The sequence below is a fragment of the Elephantulus edwardii genome, unplaced genomic scaffold, assembly GCF_000299155.1.
Source record: "Elephantulus edwardii isolate Elephantulus edwardi_28Jun2011 unplaced genomic scaffold, EleEdw1.0 scaffold00132, whole genome shotgun sequence".
NCBI classification, from domain to species: domain Eukaryota; kingdom Metazoa; phylum Chordata; class Mammalia; order Macroscelidea; family Macroscelididae; genus Elephantulus; species Elephantulus edwardii.
In genome coordinates this window covers 9,395,243-9,411,604 of record NW_006399882.1, presented here as the reverse complement: position 1 = coordinate 9,411,604, position 16,362 = coordinate 9,395,243, and the positions used below count along the sequence as shown (strand labels likewise).

General features: G+C 52.6%; 1 protein-coding gene across 1 annotated transcript; it reads right to left on the bottom strand.

Moving 5' to 3' along the window:
- Positions 1–3,355: 3,355 nt before the first annotated feature.
- KCTD5 (potassium channel tetramerization domain containing 5) lies at positions 3,356–14,072 on the bottom strand. Its single transcript, XM_006893861.1, has 6 exons — positions 13,821–14,072; positions 6,960–7,068; positions 6,464–6,555; positions 4,739–4,834; positions 3,645–3,770; positions 3,356–3,385 (listed from the first exon to the last, which is right to left on the bottom strand). The coding sequence occupies exons 1-6, from the start codon at positions 14,070–14,072 to the stop codon at positions 3,356–3,358; spliced, it is 705 nt and encodes a 234-aa protein (XP_006893923.1).
- Between the last annotated feature and the right edge of the window lie 2,290 nt (positions 14,073–16,362).

Sequence of the window (16,362 nt, the reverse complement as noted above, 5' to 3'; positions counted from 1 at the left end):
GTCTCGCAGCACCGCTAAGCCCAGCGCTCTTTGTACATTTGTAAATAGTTCTCCGATCCGCCCGCCTTTGGTGTCCCCAATTTTTATTTATGTTCACTCTTCAATAAACCTCCAACCGCATTCTATTAAGCAAGAGGGCAAGGGCTGAGGGCCTGGTCCGGCGACGGCTGGGATGGAGGGACCCGGGTGAGAAGAGGGTGGGAGGCAGGCTGTGGTGTCTGTTGCGGCACCTGTGTCAGACCCCTCCCGAGGTATGGCCTCACCCTCACCCCCATGCAGGACTCCAGCCGATCCCGCTGATAGAATGTCTCAGCCGCTAGGGAGGGCTCTAACAAGATGTCTGCAGCCAGCCAGGTTCGCCCCGATGCCCACTCCCCGGATTACTCAGCACCCCTGTTACAGAGTTGTCCTCACCCCTACCCCGCCGCAAACAGGTCCCCAGCTCTGACATTCTGTATACTCTGGGTATATCATTTGCTCAAAGAACATCGGGTTCGAAACACAGCACCACATGTGGACGCCACTTGCATACACCCTCACCAGTATATACATGCATAGAAATACACATCCATGAGCACACACGCTAACACGTACAAGTCAGAGTACACAGCTGTGCACACCCCCCATGCACAGGGCACAGCTGCCTGCCACAGTGCTGGGAGGGGCCAGCACCTGCTATTTAGGGAAACAACCACTTAGCAAGCACCCTACTGTGGGCCTGGGCCTGGCCCTTGGGGAGATAGTGGGACAAACAAGCACTCTCCACATACATCCCCTCTACTGAGATGGGAAGCACTGAGAAGGTGCACAGGTCCTGCATTGGCCTTCCCTGACCAGGCTGTTTAAAAACAAAAAAAACAAACAAACAAAAAAACAACACATCATCAGCCCTGGAGATCCACTGGCTGTGCCTTGGAGAGGCAGGTGTACCACAGCCAGAGGTAGAGGACAGCCGAGTGCTGCAGGGCTGCCCCAATGGACAGCTCTAGGCCATCTGGTCAGCTGGCCCAGGCCCCAATCTTGAAGCCTTAGACCCCAGGTAGGGGGTAAAGCTTGCTTGCTAGAGCTGAGAGAGAACTGGGTCTATCCACCACAAACTGGGACGGTGGCCAGGCTTACAGATCCCAATAGAGGGTGCACACCCAATTTTTGGTTCCTCAGTGCCTGCCTCCAGGTGAGTCCAAGACAGTGACCAGTGTGAGCCACCACCCACTGACCATCACTGAAGCTCACCAGAGCCCATGCCCTGGACAGACATCTATTGGGAAATGGTCCCAAAACCAGCCCTGCCTCCCACTCACCACCTCAGGTCAGACAGTTACCCCTTGGGCTGTGTAAACACAGCCTTCTCCAGGTCTGCTGGAGCTCCAGCACTGGGGAAAGACAGAGTAGGAAGCAGGGGTGGGCAGTGCTGGCCCCAGGTACTTTTGAAATGTCCCTGGCATGAGGTTGTGGCAGCTTGGTGCCAGCACCCAGAAAGTCCCAGGTCCCTCCCAAGGCAAGCCAGCTGGGCTGAGAGCTCAAGGACCCTGGTATGGGGGTAGGGTGCCCGTGCTGTGTAGTGGACCCAGCAACTGAGGACACAACTCTGGATGTGTGGCCTGAGGTGTGCAGGTTGTGTCTGCAGTGACAGGAAATCAACTCCTGACCCCAAAAGAATTTAGCCCTCAGAGGGCCAGGACTCCAAGCTCAAAGTAGTCTGCACACACCAGGCTGGGGTGCCAGGACCAGGGGACCAACTACATCATTTACATCATGAGCCCTCTGAAGCCACAGTGCTTTAAGGACAGGGACCAAGCTGAGTTTAAGCACCTGTGCAGAACAGCCACTAGGGGGAGACCAAGCGGCTGACCAGGCCAGACTGGTGGACACTGGGAACTCCAGGTTTCAGCTGAGAAGTCACTGCTTATCCCACAATGGGCTGTGATGCTAACCATGAAACCTGAGGGGCACCAGACCCACGGCTGGCTGGCTGATGGCTGAACGGGGGCTGCCAACCCACCAGGCAAAAAGCAGTAGCTGGGCAAGTCCAGGGCGGGTGACCAGGTCCTGTGACGCAGGCCTCTAGGTTTGTGTGGTTTAAGATGCTACTAGGTGCTTTGCTCATTCATAAATACACAATTTTATTTGCTAATTTCAGGGGGGAAAACTTAGGCATTAAACTGTCAGCGATAAAATACGGAGACCTACAAAAGTATAAAAGTATAAATATCCCCTCGGATTAAACTTTAGTCGGTAAATCTTTGTCTTTAAATTAAAAACAACAACAACAACAAAAAAAACACCAAAAAAACCCAAAATAAAATCAAACAAACCCCAAAACAAAACAAAAAACAAAACACCACAAGCCTAGCTCAGTCAGAGTCACTAAGCCCAGGGCCACCCTTCAAGGAAGGCTTCCACCTCCCTCTTGGGGCCCATTTGTCTCATAGAAAGATTCCATATAAATGCTTCAGCCCAGCATGTGACAACATAAAACAGACTTTACAAAAGGGAGGTTAAGTCCTAGGTGCTGGAGAACTTGTAACCAGGTCACTGGCAAAGGAGAAAGAGAGTAGGGACAAGAAGATTCCAGCTCTTGAGACTACAGGGTGTCAGCGTCACTGACCTACAAGTGCACAGCCGCCAGGGAGGTGCGAGGCCAGGGTCCACTCACCCCCAGCACATCCCTTTGGGGAGCATGTGGACTGCGGCTACTGGGGACACGAGAGAACTGCATAGTTAAACGAAGGGGACGAGGGGCAGGTGAGAAAGAAACAAGTGTGGTGTGTGTAAACACCCAGGATTTTCTGAGGAGCCCAGCATGGGCACCCCTCCCCGCCCGACACCACCTCGGGCACAACAAAGGCACCCACAGACGCCGCCAAGTGACATCAGCCGGTTTATGGGGTGAGGTCGGCCTTGGCTGTCCCCGACCCAACACTTAGAGGCATTTCTCTAAGGAAAACGGATGGCTGTCCACCTGCCTGGGGATGAAGGACGCACAGCTCTCAGTCGGAGCCTGGCCCCAGGCTTGCAGCGTGAGGAAGGCCGGCCGCTGAAGAGGAAGGCCTACTGGTCTCCACATCCACAGTGGGCAGGCTGCCAGCTGCTTGTCAGGGACTATTTATGTAGCACCAAGAACATTGTCCTTTAAATGATATTCAGTGATTTAAAAAAGAAAAACAAGAGTCCCTCGCAGCGGGTCATTAGCATCCGGCAGGTCCTGGCGCCCTGATATCAGCCAGTCTCACCACCCTCAGACTGATTGCCAGAGACAACTGTCCCAGGTGGGAATCTCCGAATGGCAGGCCTGCAGCATGTCATCCACTGGATCCAGGGAAGCAAAACATTTTATCAGCATCAATACTGCCCTTCACATCCTGGAGCCCCGCTCCTGCAGGATCTGAAAGAGAACCGGGGCAGGGGATGAGGAGAGGCCTGTTCAGCTCTCACAGGTGCCTGCAGGCATGCTGGCCAGGTACAACCACCCTCTCACCCCACCCCAGGGCCTGTAGGTCACAGACTCTGAGACAAGTGCTCCCTATGAGGTGGAATGGTCACTCTGGGCGAGCCCAGTGAGAACAGAGAAGGTAACCTCAGGCCCCTCCTACCAATGGCCCCTACCCAGGGACACCTTGGAAGAGCATGGTTACCAAACCCACCTTGGCCTTCTCGCTGGGCTCGCTGGCTGTGCCGTACGGCGTGTTGTGTAGCTCCTTGGAGACAACACAGAGGAACTCAGCCTGGTCCTCATTCCCATAGTTATAAGAGGAGCCGATGCTGACGAGCTAGAAGGCAAAAAACAGCCTGCATGACCCACCCTGGGCCCCAAACAGCCCACCGGTGTCCTGTGCGCAAAGTCCTCCCTCCCTGGGCCCACGCTCACACAGTGGTAAGTGATGGAAGGCTCTACCTACAAGTCTCTGTGCACTTAACCATGCATATACAAGTAAACACACACACACTGGCATGCACATATGAGCACACGTACAGGAACAAACATGCTGCCAGGCCACGTGTGAACTCTTGGGGTAGGGAGGGGCCCCTTGTAGGGTAGGTATGCCATTGTGAGGGAGGCAGGCCCTGCACCTTCAATGACAAGGGGCAGACCTCAGGCCTGTGGGCTCAGGCTAGTGGCAGATAGAGGTAGGCAAAGAGCAAGGACAGAGCTGCCTGAGTTGGAGAGGAAGGTGTGGGATGTTATCTTCCCCACATCCCAGTCTATGGTCCTCTATAGTAACCCTGGACACACTCAACTCTGTAGGTCAAGGAAATATCAGCCTGGCACCAACCACATCAGGGCTAGGGGCCAGCAAGTCAGTCCTTCCACTCCCACCAAACCTCACCAAGGGCAGAAGTCTCTGAAAACACAAAGTAAGCCCAGAGAAAGCGATTGGACAGGTGAGGGGAGCTAGCAGGGCTGTCTTAACAAATGAACAAGCAGCGAGCTCACTCGCTCTCTGTGTGTGTGTTAGGTGGGCAGGCACCTGGGGCCGCCCACAGGGAAGGGTTGGAGAAAAGGACAGGTGCCAGACAAGGGGGGGAGGTAATGTGTGGGTTTGCCATATCCCCATTTCCTTTATTTTGCTTTCACACTTCCTGGAAGGTCCACAACCAGGAACAAGGACTGTGCCAATGTGGCTAGGACTGCTGTGAGACATGAAGGAACAGAGGGGCTGACCGTGGGGCCATCTGTCCATCTGTGACCAGGTGTCCCAATATGAAACATGCAGGTGACCCACAGGGTGCTCCTCACCTGCTCAAACTTCCAGCCGTCAGACATGGTGGACACCATCTGGGTCAGCTCCTCCTCCTGGCACTGGAGCACACGGTACACATGCTTCACCGGCACCTGCGGGCAGGAGGACGGCCGAATCAGCTGAACCCTGCTCCCGCCCATACCCCACCCACCCTGGTGCTGGAGACAGCCCTGCATTCAGGGCCCAGAGTTGGACACACACATCTCCCCTGACCCAGGCACACGCTCCTGGAGACAGCCTCACATATAGGGCCCAGAGCTGGACATACACACCTCCCCTGTCCAGGCTTAGATCTAAAGGCTCAAGGTTACCTGAATGCATCCGTAAATGCAAAACAAATAGCCCAGCACAGCTGCTGTCACTGCCTCCGCACAAGCCTGGGAAAACATTGTCGTTTCTACATCCCCAAACAGAATGAGTCATGTTCCTGGAACACCAGCACACCTGTGGCTGGAACAGACGCAGGAGGGCGCCTGCCTGTGTTTCATGCACAGTATCGGGTATAGCCACAAGAGATGGCCTGACCAGGGGCCCTCAACCAGGAGTCTCAACACTGCCTGTGAGGAAGGGCCTGTCAGTCTATTGTGCAGATAGGGATGGAGGTCTCCCCAGCCATGAGAAGGGTAACAAGTGACCACAGGTGGCCTGTGGTGACCAGAGTGCCAAGTCTCAAGGCAGGACACACCCTTTCCTGACGTCTGCTCTGGGGAGCATCCACCCACACGGCCAGAGGTAGGGCGAGGGCCAGAAGGCCACAGGCCATGTGGGCACCAGTCTCTTGTCCATCCTTTCTGGCCACTAACCCGTAACTTTAAGTGTCTGAGACTCTTAAAGGCTCTGGCCCTGCTGGGCTCCCCAGAAGACAGATTACTATGGGAGGTGAAACGGGAAAGGTTTGAAGTGGACTGACCCTCCCAGGAACCTTGAGCAGCCTGACATTAACTCAGCAGCCTCCTTCCAGAGGAGGGGTCTCTCAGCTGAGACGAAGAGCTGGCCTGGGGCAAGCAGTGCTCAGACCTGGCATCAGCCTCATGGAAAGTGCTAGCACAACCTGCTTCAAATGGCACCAGCCTCCCAGGCGCTGGCATGGCTGGTTTGGGGTGTGGGACCCCTGAGAGCTGACCCTCAGGTGCCGGCTGGCCATGCAGCAATGGACAGGAGGGAGTCTAGGGTGCAGGGTGCATGAAGAGCGCCAACTACGTTCTATCCTGTCCATTGAATATCCAGGTCCTCATCGTTCCAACAAAGGCCACTCTGACACAGGGCCTGTTTTCTCCTACTCTTGCCCAGCTGCTGAAATGGCCGAGCCTGGGCCTTCCCCAGACAGACCTTTTCACTTGCTGCACCTCCCACACGCTGCTCCCTACACTGAAAAGTCCAGCATTCCTGCACCCCAGCTCCTCCTGGGCTGTCTTTTCCCCCCACATCCCTCCTGCTTTGATGTCTACAGGGTGGGGCCCTAAGGGCAGAACCAGTCCAGAATGGTTCTGTGGGCTCCAAAGAGGCCTCATCAGCGCGGCCTTTTCATGCCAGCCTGGTGACAGCAGTGTCCAACCCTAGTCCCCCAGGTGGGAGTAACCTTGGTGGGCTGCTGGGTAGACACAGAGGACTGTGGAGGAGGAGGAGGAGGGGCCAGCTGACCCAGAGCCTCTCTGGAGGAGGCCATCCCTCCCACCCACCAGCCTCAACCTGGAAGCTCCTAGCACGAGTCACTCACTCACCTGTGATGTTTTACTGTCTCGTTCTCGGATTTTGTCCTTGACGAGTTTTATTAGTGAGGTGATATTGTAAAATTCAGCTTCTTCCAGCACTCCTGGATGAGAAGGGAACAGTCACCCTAGGTGGACCTCATGAGGGTGTCTCTGGTCCCCTGGAGGTGAGGTGGGGGATGAACAGGCACTGATTGAGGACCGAGGGTCTCAGGGGGACATGCAGCCAGTACGATTCTGCAGCAGACAGGTTCTCCCAGGGGAGGAGTGGCCAGGGAGGACCCAGCACAGGGCCACACCTTAGCACCCGGGGCCTTAGAGCCCCCACTACTGGCTTCCCAGAGCAGCAAAGTGGCCCTCAGCTGCCCCCCTAATCCTCTGAGAATGAAGGCCTGCAGCTGAAGCATGTGGCTGCAGTGCAAATATGAGGCAGGTGGCCTCAGAACTGGGTGCCTGTCCCAGAGGCTGAGGCCTGCCTTGACAAGACAGTGTACCCGTGGCTGCTCACCTTCTTCCGCGAGGTCCTTGTTGATGACCAGCTTTCCATGTCGCAAGTAGTTGAGCACAGGCCCAAAGTAGGTGGGGTCCCTGTCTATCAAGTAGGCACCGGTTTCATCCTGCAGAGAACAAAGGCCCCATGGGCAGCGTGAGGTGCAGGAAAAAAACAGGCCAAAAGCATCTCCCAGTCACTCAGTGCACTGCCTTCCAGACTCCCCAGGGGACAGAGGCAGGCCAAATGGGGTGTCGACAGCCCCACACAGAGGAAGGCCATCTTCTAATGCCTCTGGGTTTGATGTGCATCTTCACAGCAGCACTAAGGCAAGAAGCAGTGTTGGTGGTACAATGGCCAAGTGTTAAGGAGAAAAAAATGATCTTCCTGTGACAATCACAGCCTTGGAGACCTGGGCAGTGCTGCTCTGTCCCACGGGGTCAAGGTGGGTCTGCACGACTTGCTGGCAATGTGTTTGTTTGATTTAGAAATCTATGTCATTTTAAATGATGCCACACTACTAAAAACCCAGACACTTCTGACACCTGCCAGGATCCCTGCCCCTGCTCAGCCTGGTTTAGTCTAGATCCAGTCCAATGCTGACCAAGTGGGATGCATGGAGCAAAGTGAGTAGTCTGAATTATGGCCTCTCCGGTGTCCTCGCACCCTGGACACTTCCTTCCCCTCCAGCCATGCCCGCACCTTGGACGCTTCCCCTCCGGCCATGCCCGTACCCCCTGCGGCCGACCCCGTACCCTGGACACTTCCCCTCCGGCTGTTCCTGTGCACAGTGAACACTGCCCCCACCAGGTGCTGCTGACTCCCTCGACTTCTCACCCAGGACCAGCCTGTCTGTCCTGCCCTGAGAAGATGAGGTGACCAAGAACATTTAAGAACTGTCAACAGAGACAAATTCTGAGGAAAAAAAAATGGTTTATATGTAATAATTCTTAATTATTGTTTAATTATTTATTAATGGATATATTTTCTCTTTCTAAAAAACACACACACCACCATCATATCCACTGCCATCAAGTTGATTCTGACTCATATGGAGGACAGAGCAGAACTGCCCCAGTTTCTAAAGTTATTAACCCTCATGGAAGCAGAATGCCTCCTCTTTCTCCCTCTGTGAAGCTGGCAGGTTCAAACCACGGACCTTTGAATGTTTTTACAGTTATGACATCAAGGCCCCTTCTTTGGGATGTTCCTCCAACTTGGCTCCTACTGCCACAGAGCAGAACTTCCCCCTAGGGCTTCTAAGGCCATCCTCTTTAAAGAACACTTCACCACCACACCCTCAGGCTCATTACAAAGAGAGCAAAAAGCGCTACGGTGGTCTCTGCTCACTGGTGGAGGCTCCGTCCGTCCTAATTCCCATGTTACAGCAGAAATCAAGGCTCAGAGAGGTATGGTAGCCTGTCCTGAATCTCACAGTTGACTAAGCGGAAGGCTGAGTCCCAGGTCCAACTCTGCCACCAGGGGAATCCTTCTGACATCACAGCACACCAACCACAGGTTGGAGCTGTCCAGGCATCCTGTGGCCCCTAAGAACCCCCTCAACAAGTAGGGCCACTGGTTGGCTGCTCCCACGACTCGGCATCCCCCTCCAAGGCCAGTAGCAGGCAGGACAAAGTCCTGTAGCCAAGAGAGAGCTGAGAGTCGAAGTGCACCATGGTGCAGGGCAGCTGCTGGTACCTGCTCAGAGCACTAGGGACCTGGCCACATGGCTGTCAGCAGCTTGTACGCCAGGACTGATCACAGGCCACTAGACCTTTGAGCCTGGGCTGGCAAGCAAATTCCTCACTAACAGCTATCAAGCTTGGATGGACACATGGCAACCCTCCAATGAGTGTTCTACGGCTATAAATCTCCTAAGAGGAGACTGAGATAAAGAAATAAAAAAGGGATTGCTATCTTTCCTCCTTGGAGTTGCTGTAGATTTGAACCCCCAGAGAGGCACTGCCTTTGTGGTAGCAGTGCAACCAACTCCTTGTGCACTATGTCACCAATGTCCCCTGAACAAGTCCCAGATGGGGCCAAATTGAGCATGTCCAGGCAAACCTGGGAGACCACAGCAACAAGGACGATGGCACTAGAGTGAGCCTTGTACACTGCAGTCTGGTGGCGACGAGTATAATGTGTTGGGTTACTAAGTCACAGGTTGGAAGTTCAAATTCACCAGCTGCTCTGTGAGACAAAGATAAGCAGTCTCCTCCTATGAAGATCTACAGCCCTGGAAATTCCCACAGGGCTGCAACAAGTCTGAACTGACTCTGGTGGTAGGTCTGTTAATCTATGTCGCATGCAATATCATGATGAAAAAGTATGCAAAATGGTGAGAACAAGCAAACGTGACCCAGAGACACACAGTGCATGTGCTGCTGGAAAAATGGTGCCAAAAGGCTTGCTCGATGCAGTGTGGCCACAAGCCTTCAATTCGTGAAATAAGAAAGAAATCTGCCAAGTGCAATAAAACGAGGTGTGCTGGCACTGGGCTTCCTACCCCGGTACAGGGGTGAAAAGTCAACCCCACTCCCTGGAACACAAGCAGGAATGTGCGTGCCATGGTCCAATAAAAATTACGTTTCTGTCTGATGGGCTGCTGCATCACTCTAAACCAAGACCTGCCAGATGCCGGCACACCAGAGTGGGGTGCATGCATGGTGCAGAAAGAAGAACGCTGCAAGGCTGACAGCACTTCCTTCCAGACCAGCCACATGACCACAGGCGTCCTCCTGCATCCACGTGTCTGTGCCAGACACTGGGGAGGCGTACTCCTCAGGGGCTGGTGGAGACCCAGCAGCCCTGCCACAGTGGCCTCTGGTCTCACTGAGAGACAGACCTGCTGAGGCCCCACTCCTGCCTTGAGTAAGCCAAGGACCCACAAGCAAAACCAGGAACTCCAAGTACAGAGTCAAATGACTCAAATGTTGTGGGCACCCAGCTGGGGCTCTAGCTGTTATAGGTGCCCAAGGGGCATGGAGTGCTCATTCCACCTCAGCACAGGAGAGCTCCCCAGGGTTTAGTTACTTGGACCATCACCTGCTGTTTCAACACTAAGGAGTCCCCATTTCTGTCACCAAGCGGCTTCAAAACCAGTCCTTCTACTAGTACCCCACTTCAGTGGTCTCAGCACAATTCCTCTCCCTATATTCCAAATACCATAGTGTTGTTCACACCAATTGATAGCAGCACAGGGCAGCTGGTGGCCTGTACGTGGGAACATCCGAGCCACTACACCCCAGAAGCTCACCTGTCACTCATTGCCCTGCACCCTGAAAACAGGACAAGTCCTGCTTATGTACAGCCAAAAGTTCTCACCTCCCTCACACCCCCTCTTCAGCCTGTCTCTCCTGTCTCCCTTGAAGTCCTGAAGGTTCCTTGATGGCTGCTAACATCAACATTGGTGGCTTCACGAGCCTCTCTTCAGGAGATAAATAAGGCAAATGACTGGCAAGGTTCTTTATCATCAAGGGTACAGACCCTCCAAAGGTTTTCAAACAGAGTGAACTGCACATTTCCCACCTCTCTCCCATAGACTGGTGGGTTTGAACCATGTGCCTTTGGAAAGAAACACAACTCCTTACCACTAGACCACTAGAGCAACCTCTGTAAACACATGCTTTGAAGGCCTGTGGGCTGTTCCTCCTCTGCCCTAGAGTCCCAAGGGGTGGGAATGGATTCCCTGGCCATTCCTTTGGGTTGATTTTTAAGTCTTGATGCTGCAGGGGCTGACAGGAAGACAGAGGTGCACAATCTCACATAGCATTTAGGAGTCAGGGAACTATAAAGAACCTGAACAACATTCACAGAACAAATCCCTCAGCAGGTGTTTACAAAGCATTTAGCACAGGTGCTTGGGTGGGGTCACACCTGGGCTGCCCCCAAAGGAGGAAGTCCCAGGAGGAAGTGTGGAAAGACCTGCAGCAAGGTGGTGGCCCTAGGCTCACCACCCCCCCCACATCCCTAGAAGGGCAAGGTAGGCAGTCCTCATGGCCAGGAGATGAGGGTGAGGAACTAGCCAGCCCCATCCAGTCAAAGGACCACCCCCCCACCCCCGTGCACCTCCACAAACTTGGCTCAAGCTCCTGGCTCCACCCACTCGCCACCCTCTAACCTGTCTGTCCACTTCTGCAGAAAGCACTCTCTCACTCACCCCACCGGCACCTTTGAGCTCGCTTCTCAGTGAGCTGCAAATTCCATCAGGATCCTGGAAGGTTCTGGAATGGAAGTCTACCATTCCTTAGGAACTCCCCCAACCCAACACTTACCCTGGCTCAAATATACACTCGACTCTTTCAGCTCAGGAGCACACTGAACAAAGGGCAAAGGCCAGTTGGAAACCTCAGATCCAATCAACCTTCCATTCCCCCTCCGTAAACTATGCCACAAGATCTCCAAAACTGTAAATGTTCACACATGTACACTGCTTCATCTGCCTCCGGAGGTGCAGCTAGTGGGTTCGAACTACTAAATTTGAGGTAAGTACTGCGCCAAGAGGGCTCCTTTCTGAAGTTCCAGGTATCCCTCTGCTCATTAACCCCAAGGACAAGGTCAGGGTGTGGAGATCTGACATGTGAATCAACATCCTGTTTGTCTTCTGTCTATAATGACCGGTATCCCATCCCTCCCTCCCTCCCTCCCGACTCCCCTTCTCCTCCACACTCATCCTCAGCGCATCCACCTGGCAGGGAGTCTCCTGTCAGCATTCCTCCATGAGCACTGCCACCAAGAAACAGTATTTGTGGAGAGAGGTGTTACACATTCTCTTCTGAAATGAAAAGCCCAATGTGAATGGGCATGACACCTGCTGGTAGAGCCGCTGGCACTGTGCCTAAAGTTAACCCTTATTTACCACCAACTACTTCCAAAACCGAGCCAGTCTCACCTTCCAGTGCTACCCTCTGAGTTAGGCCTTCGGGAATCGGATGTGATTAGGCGGAGGGTGATATGAGGGTGGGGGAAGGCTAGCAGAGGTAGATGCTGATGGACTAAGTGCCTCCCTTCAAAGGATTCCTATTTACAAAAAACTTTTTTTTTAAGGTAGTCTTAAGAGACATCAAAACAGAGATGGATCAACTTCGCTGTTGAAGCAATCGGCTCTGTCACGGATCGTTTCTAGGCTGCACAGGAGCCCATCAACATGACTGCAGAGACAGGAGCCGTTTAATAGCTTTTGAGGGTAATATTTGCCCAGAGAGCAAGTAAGAGGGGATGGACCAGAGGGGTGAAAGGAAATAAGAAACATGCGGAGGAAATGGGATTACTGCTGTTATAACTAGGGACTGTAATTCATATCACGCAGAGAAAAAGGAAAAGTTAAAAATAAAAAAAAAACCACTAACATGATGCACAAAACCAGAAGGGTGAGAAGTATACAACCACTATGTCCCACTGTGTACAAAGAAAAGACAGCAGAACATCAACCCACTCAGTAAGGGAAGCCCCACAGCTAACAAAAGCTTGTCTCTAATTGGGAAATATTTATTTTTTGGGGGGAGAGGCAGGCAAGTGTGAGAAGCAGTGGAACAGCTGGCTCAAACCCCTTTCTTGCGTGATGGTTTTGTGGTAACCTGGAGAGTTCTCACACCCTGACCAGGAGGTCATGGCATGCCAAAGAGAGTTCCTCCCAGGCTTCTCCAGCACAGAAAGTGCTTCTCCAGCACTGAATCCTTTCTGGGAAACCTGGGGCTCTGCAGACATAGGTCTGGCCAGGCATTTAACCAAGTGTAGTTAAGTTAGCTTAGCTGAAGAGGCCCAGGGAAGTCTGTGGAAGGCTTCAGAGGGCTGAAGCTAAACATCAGTAATAAGGATTCTACCAGCAAGGCCCTTTGCTGATTTACAATCCGTCTGCCTCACAAGAGATCTACTCCTTGACCTCAGGCTCTTATAAAGCCAAGGCAACTATCAAGGTAGTTTCTATTACAATTGGGATAGGAACAAACACCTCTGGTGCTCTTTTCCACTCTAGAGGGCTGAGGCCCACTGGGTTTCTGAGGCTGTGATCTTGACTACAGAAACGGCCTCTTTCTGCAGTGGACTGGCTGGTGGGTCTGAACCCCTGGCCTTATTAATTCGCAGCCAACTGCTTGATCCACTGTGCCACCAGGGTTCTTTTAGTGTTATTCCACCAAACCAAAACCATTGCTATCAAGTGGATTCATAGAGTGGAGTAGCCATGTTGGCCACAGCGGAACTGTCCTTTATGATGAGCGAGGCTGTAAATCTTCAGTGAAGCAGACTATCTCGTACTTGTCTTGCTGAGGCTGGTGGGTTTGAATTGCTGACCTTTCTCCTAGCAGACCAACAATTTGTGGGTTAAAATTTGATGAAATGACTAGGTGTGAAACTCAAAATTCCAACTTTTCGTGAGAGCAGTGGAAAACTGTTTCAGAAAGCTAATTTGTACCGACCTCCTCCCGGCCCTCCCTAAATAGGAGCAATATTCACCTGGGAAAACCCAAGCAGGGCCAGCATCTCTCAGAGCTGCACGGAGCAGCAACGCTCTAAATGCAAGTCACCGGGGAAGGAAGGCCCTGTCCACCCCCCGGTCAAACGTCGGAGTACAGCGATACAGAGAGCTCCCTTCTGTTTCCAGAGCCAGAGGGGCTCTCGGGCGGAGCAGGGCAGGCGTTCACACACTCGGGGGAAAGGACGGTAAACAAAGTGGACCCTCCGCAGAGTCCCGGGTCTGAGAAACCTCCACCGAAGCGCGGGCGAGGAGGAGCACGGCCGGGGGATCAGCGGCGAGGGACCGTAAAGGGAGGCGGGCACCGGGCCAGGGAGTCGGGGGGCTCGAGTCGAGTGGAGCCTGGGGCCCAGGGCGGGGTGTGCGTGGCGGCGGCTGGAAGGCCCAGTCCTTCGCGCGGCCCTCACCTTGTCCGAGTCCAGGTCGGGGTCCGCCTGGCACAACCGGTACAGGAAAGACTTCGCGTCCCGGCACAGTGTCTGCCGGGTAGTGAGGAAGTAGGTGCCGCCGACGTTGAGCCGGACCCACTTGGACACGCTGGCAGGACGCGGGGCCGAGATGCCGAGCCCCGTGCTGCAGCGGCGGCACAGGCCACCCCCTAATCCCGCCCCGAGGCCGCCCGGGGCAGGCGGCATCAGCTCGAAGAAATTCTCCGCCATGATCCCAGCAAGCCCCGCCACAGCGCCCCTCCACCGGAAGCGTCCGCTCTTTAATACGGTTCCCCCCCCCCCCCCACACACACACACACACACACACGGACTCCGTCCCGCCCATGGGTCCGCCCTCATAACGCTCCCGCCCGGCGTCACGACGGAGGCGGAAGTTCCGGTACGGAAAGCGGCCACCCTTGCCCCCTCCTGGCTGGGGTAGGCCATGACGTGAGTTGGCCTCCCGGAGCTGGGCCGCTCGGATACTGACTCCCACCCCAACCCCTCAAAAGAAAACGAGCCAGTGCAGCCAACGACTACACCTCTACATGCCTTTATTACAAGACTACCGAGCATACGTGGAAAATTCATCATCCAATCACTACATGTAAAGCACAAATACTTAGGGGGGGACCAGGTTCATTAAATTATGATATGATTAGATCATTGACCAAATAGAAAATTTATATAATAAAGCCAGAAAAAAATTTGTAAAATATAGTTTACAATAATTATTCACATTCAAGGCGCGACATCAATACATACAACAACATGGCCCCAAACATGACTTCAATCCAAATAATTCATATATTAGAATTTAAATAATAGACTGAACTAGAGGCCAACAACTGCCAGCAAATAACCTTATATAAGAATAAAATACAAAAGTGTATATCCTAATATCATTGCATTATTTGTTTTTGTAATTTTTTTTTTTTTTAAATTTTTGCTTTGCCTGTACATCACAGTTACAGCTACAGACCAGGTCGAGAATGTTACACGTGTCCTGACTGCCACCAACCTGAAAGACAGCTAGCACACTACTGGTTCATCCTATTTTACGTGGTTGAGAAACAGCTACAGCAGCTCCCAATACTGCCACCATTTAATTTTGCCAAAGTCCAATCAAATGTGTGGTCATAACAGAAGCTTTTCACCACCAAAAGTGACCCCCATGTTCTCACTGTTCGGTCAGATGGGTTAGCCTGGAGTGGATGACACATCGACAAATGACTTGTCATTTGTAAAAAGCTCTCTGTACACCATGCTTCGTGTTTCTTCAGACTGAAGAAGTGAATGAAGAGGAAATTCAGGTAGACTCGCAGGCTGGCTCAATTGGCCACACTGCTCCTGGCTGAAGCAGCACCCTCTGCCAACTATTTCCCACAGGCAGACTGACCTACAGTTCTGTAATCTTGTGCCAAGGAGCCCAATAACAGGACCCTCAACAGGTATGCAGCTTGAGAAGCAATGCTCATGCCCAGTTGAGCCACCTCCAGTTCAGGTTAGGTCTGGGCTACAAGGTAACAAAATGGCGAATCTCAAAAGACTAGTACCTTCCCCAGACTCTGCTCAACAGTGCAGCCGGCAACTGCCCAGCTCTGTGGGCCAGGAGTGCCAGAGGTGAGGCAATGTGGAGCAGGAGATTAAAGTGGGCACAGAATCTCTGGTACCACACTGCTCATGGCATCAGCAATAAAACTGCAGCATCCGCAAACACACACACAAATGAAATGAAGAATGAAACCTAATTGGTCTGGACTTGAAAGCAACCTTCAGCAATACAGGCAGGAAAGGGGATGATCATACCAGCTGAACAACAGACAAGGGCTGCCTCGCTCACTGGAACCTAAAATAAACCACAATTTGAAGTTGGCAGGGGGCCAAGGACACTTTGGCCAAATCCAACCTGCCTATATTGTCTCCTTGCGGACTCAAATGTTCCTGTAACGCCAAGTGGCCTCAGGGAACTAAGTCATGACAGCACATCCACCACCGAGCATGTGGCAAAGCCACTTCAACACATTTTCTCTCTGCTGACTGCAAAGATGTAAATTCAGTACCATTGTGGACACCAAGCACAAGATGCTGAGAGGATTGCCAGGCATCAGGGAAGAGGATAAGCATGCAGGCACAGCTAGACCCACCCCGCAACAAGGAGATTGGCTGCTGGGAAAGTCTGTCACAGATGGACTGCAGCAAGGAAAACAATTTTAGCATTTCAAAGAAAGAGAAAAGGTCAACTTATTCCAATCTTTGGACACCTGACTTGTCAGACACACTCAGAATCTGTGGGGCACAGCTAAAGAGAACGCTGAGTGGCCAAGAATCAGATGGAGGGAGAAGAGAAAATACCATCTCCCCAAAACGCCACTTCTAGGAAGCTATTGGGTCAGGGATCAGTCAAAATCAAAGCTTTATATGCTACTCATCACATCATTATTTAAATTGTGGAAATAAAAAACAAAAACACCAAAATTAAGCATTCAAGAGGGGAAAGGAAATGGTCACGTAGATTGTA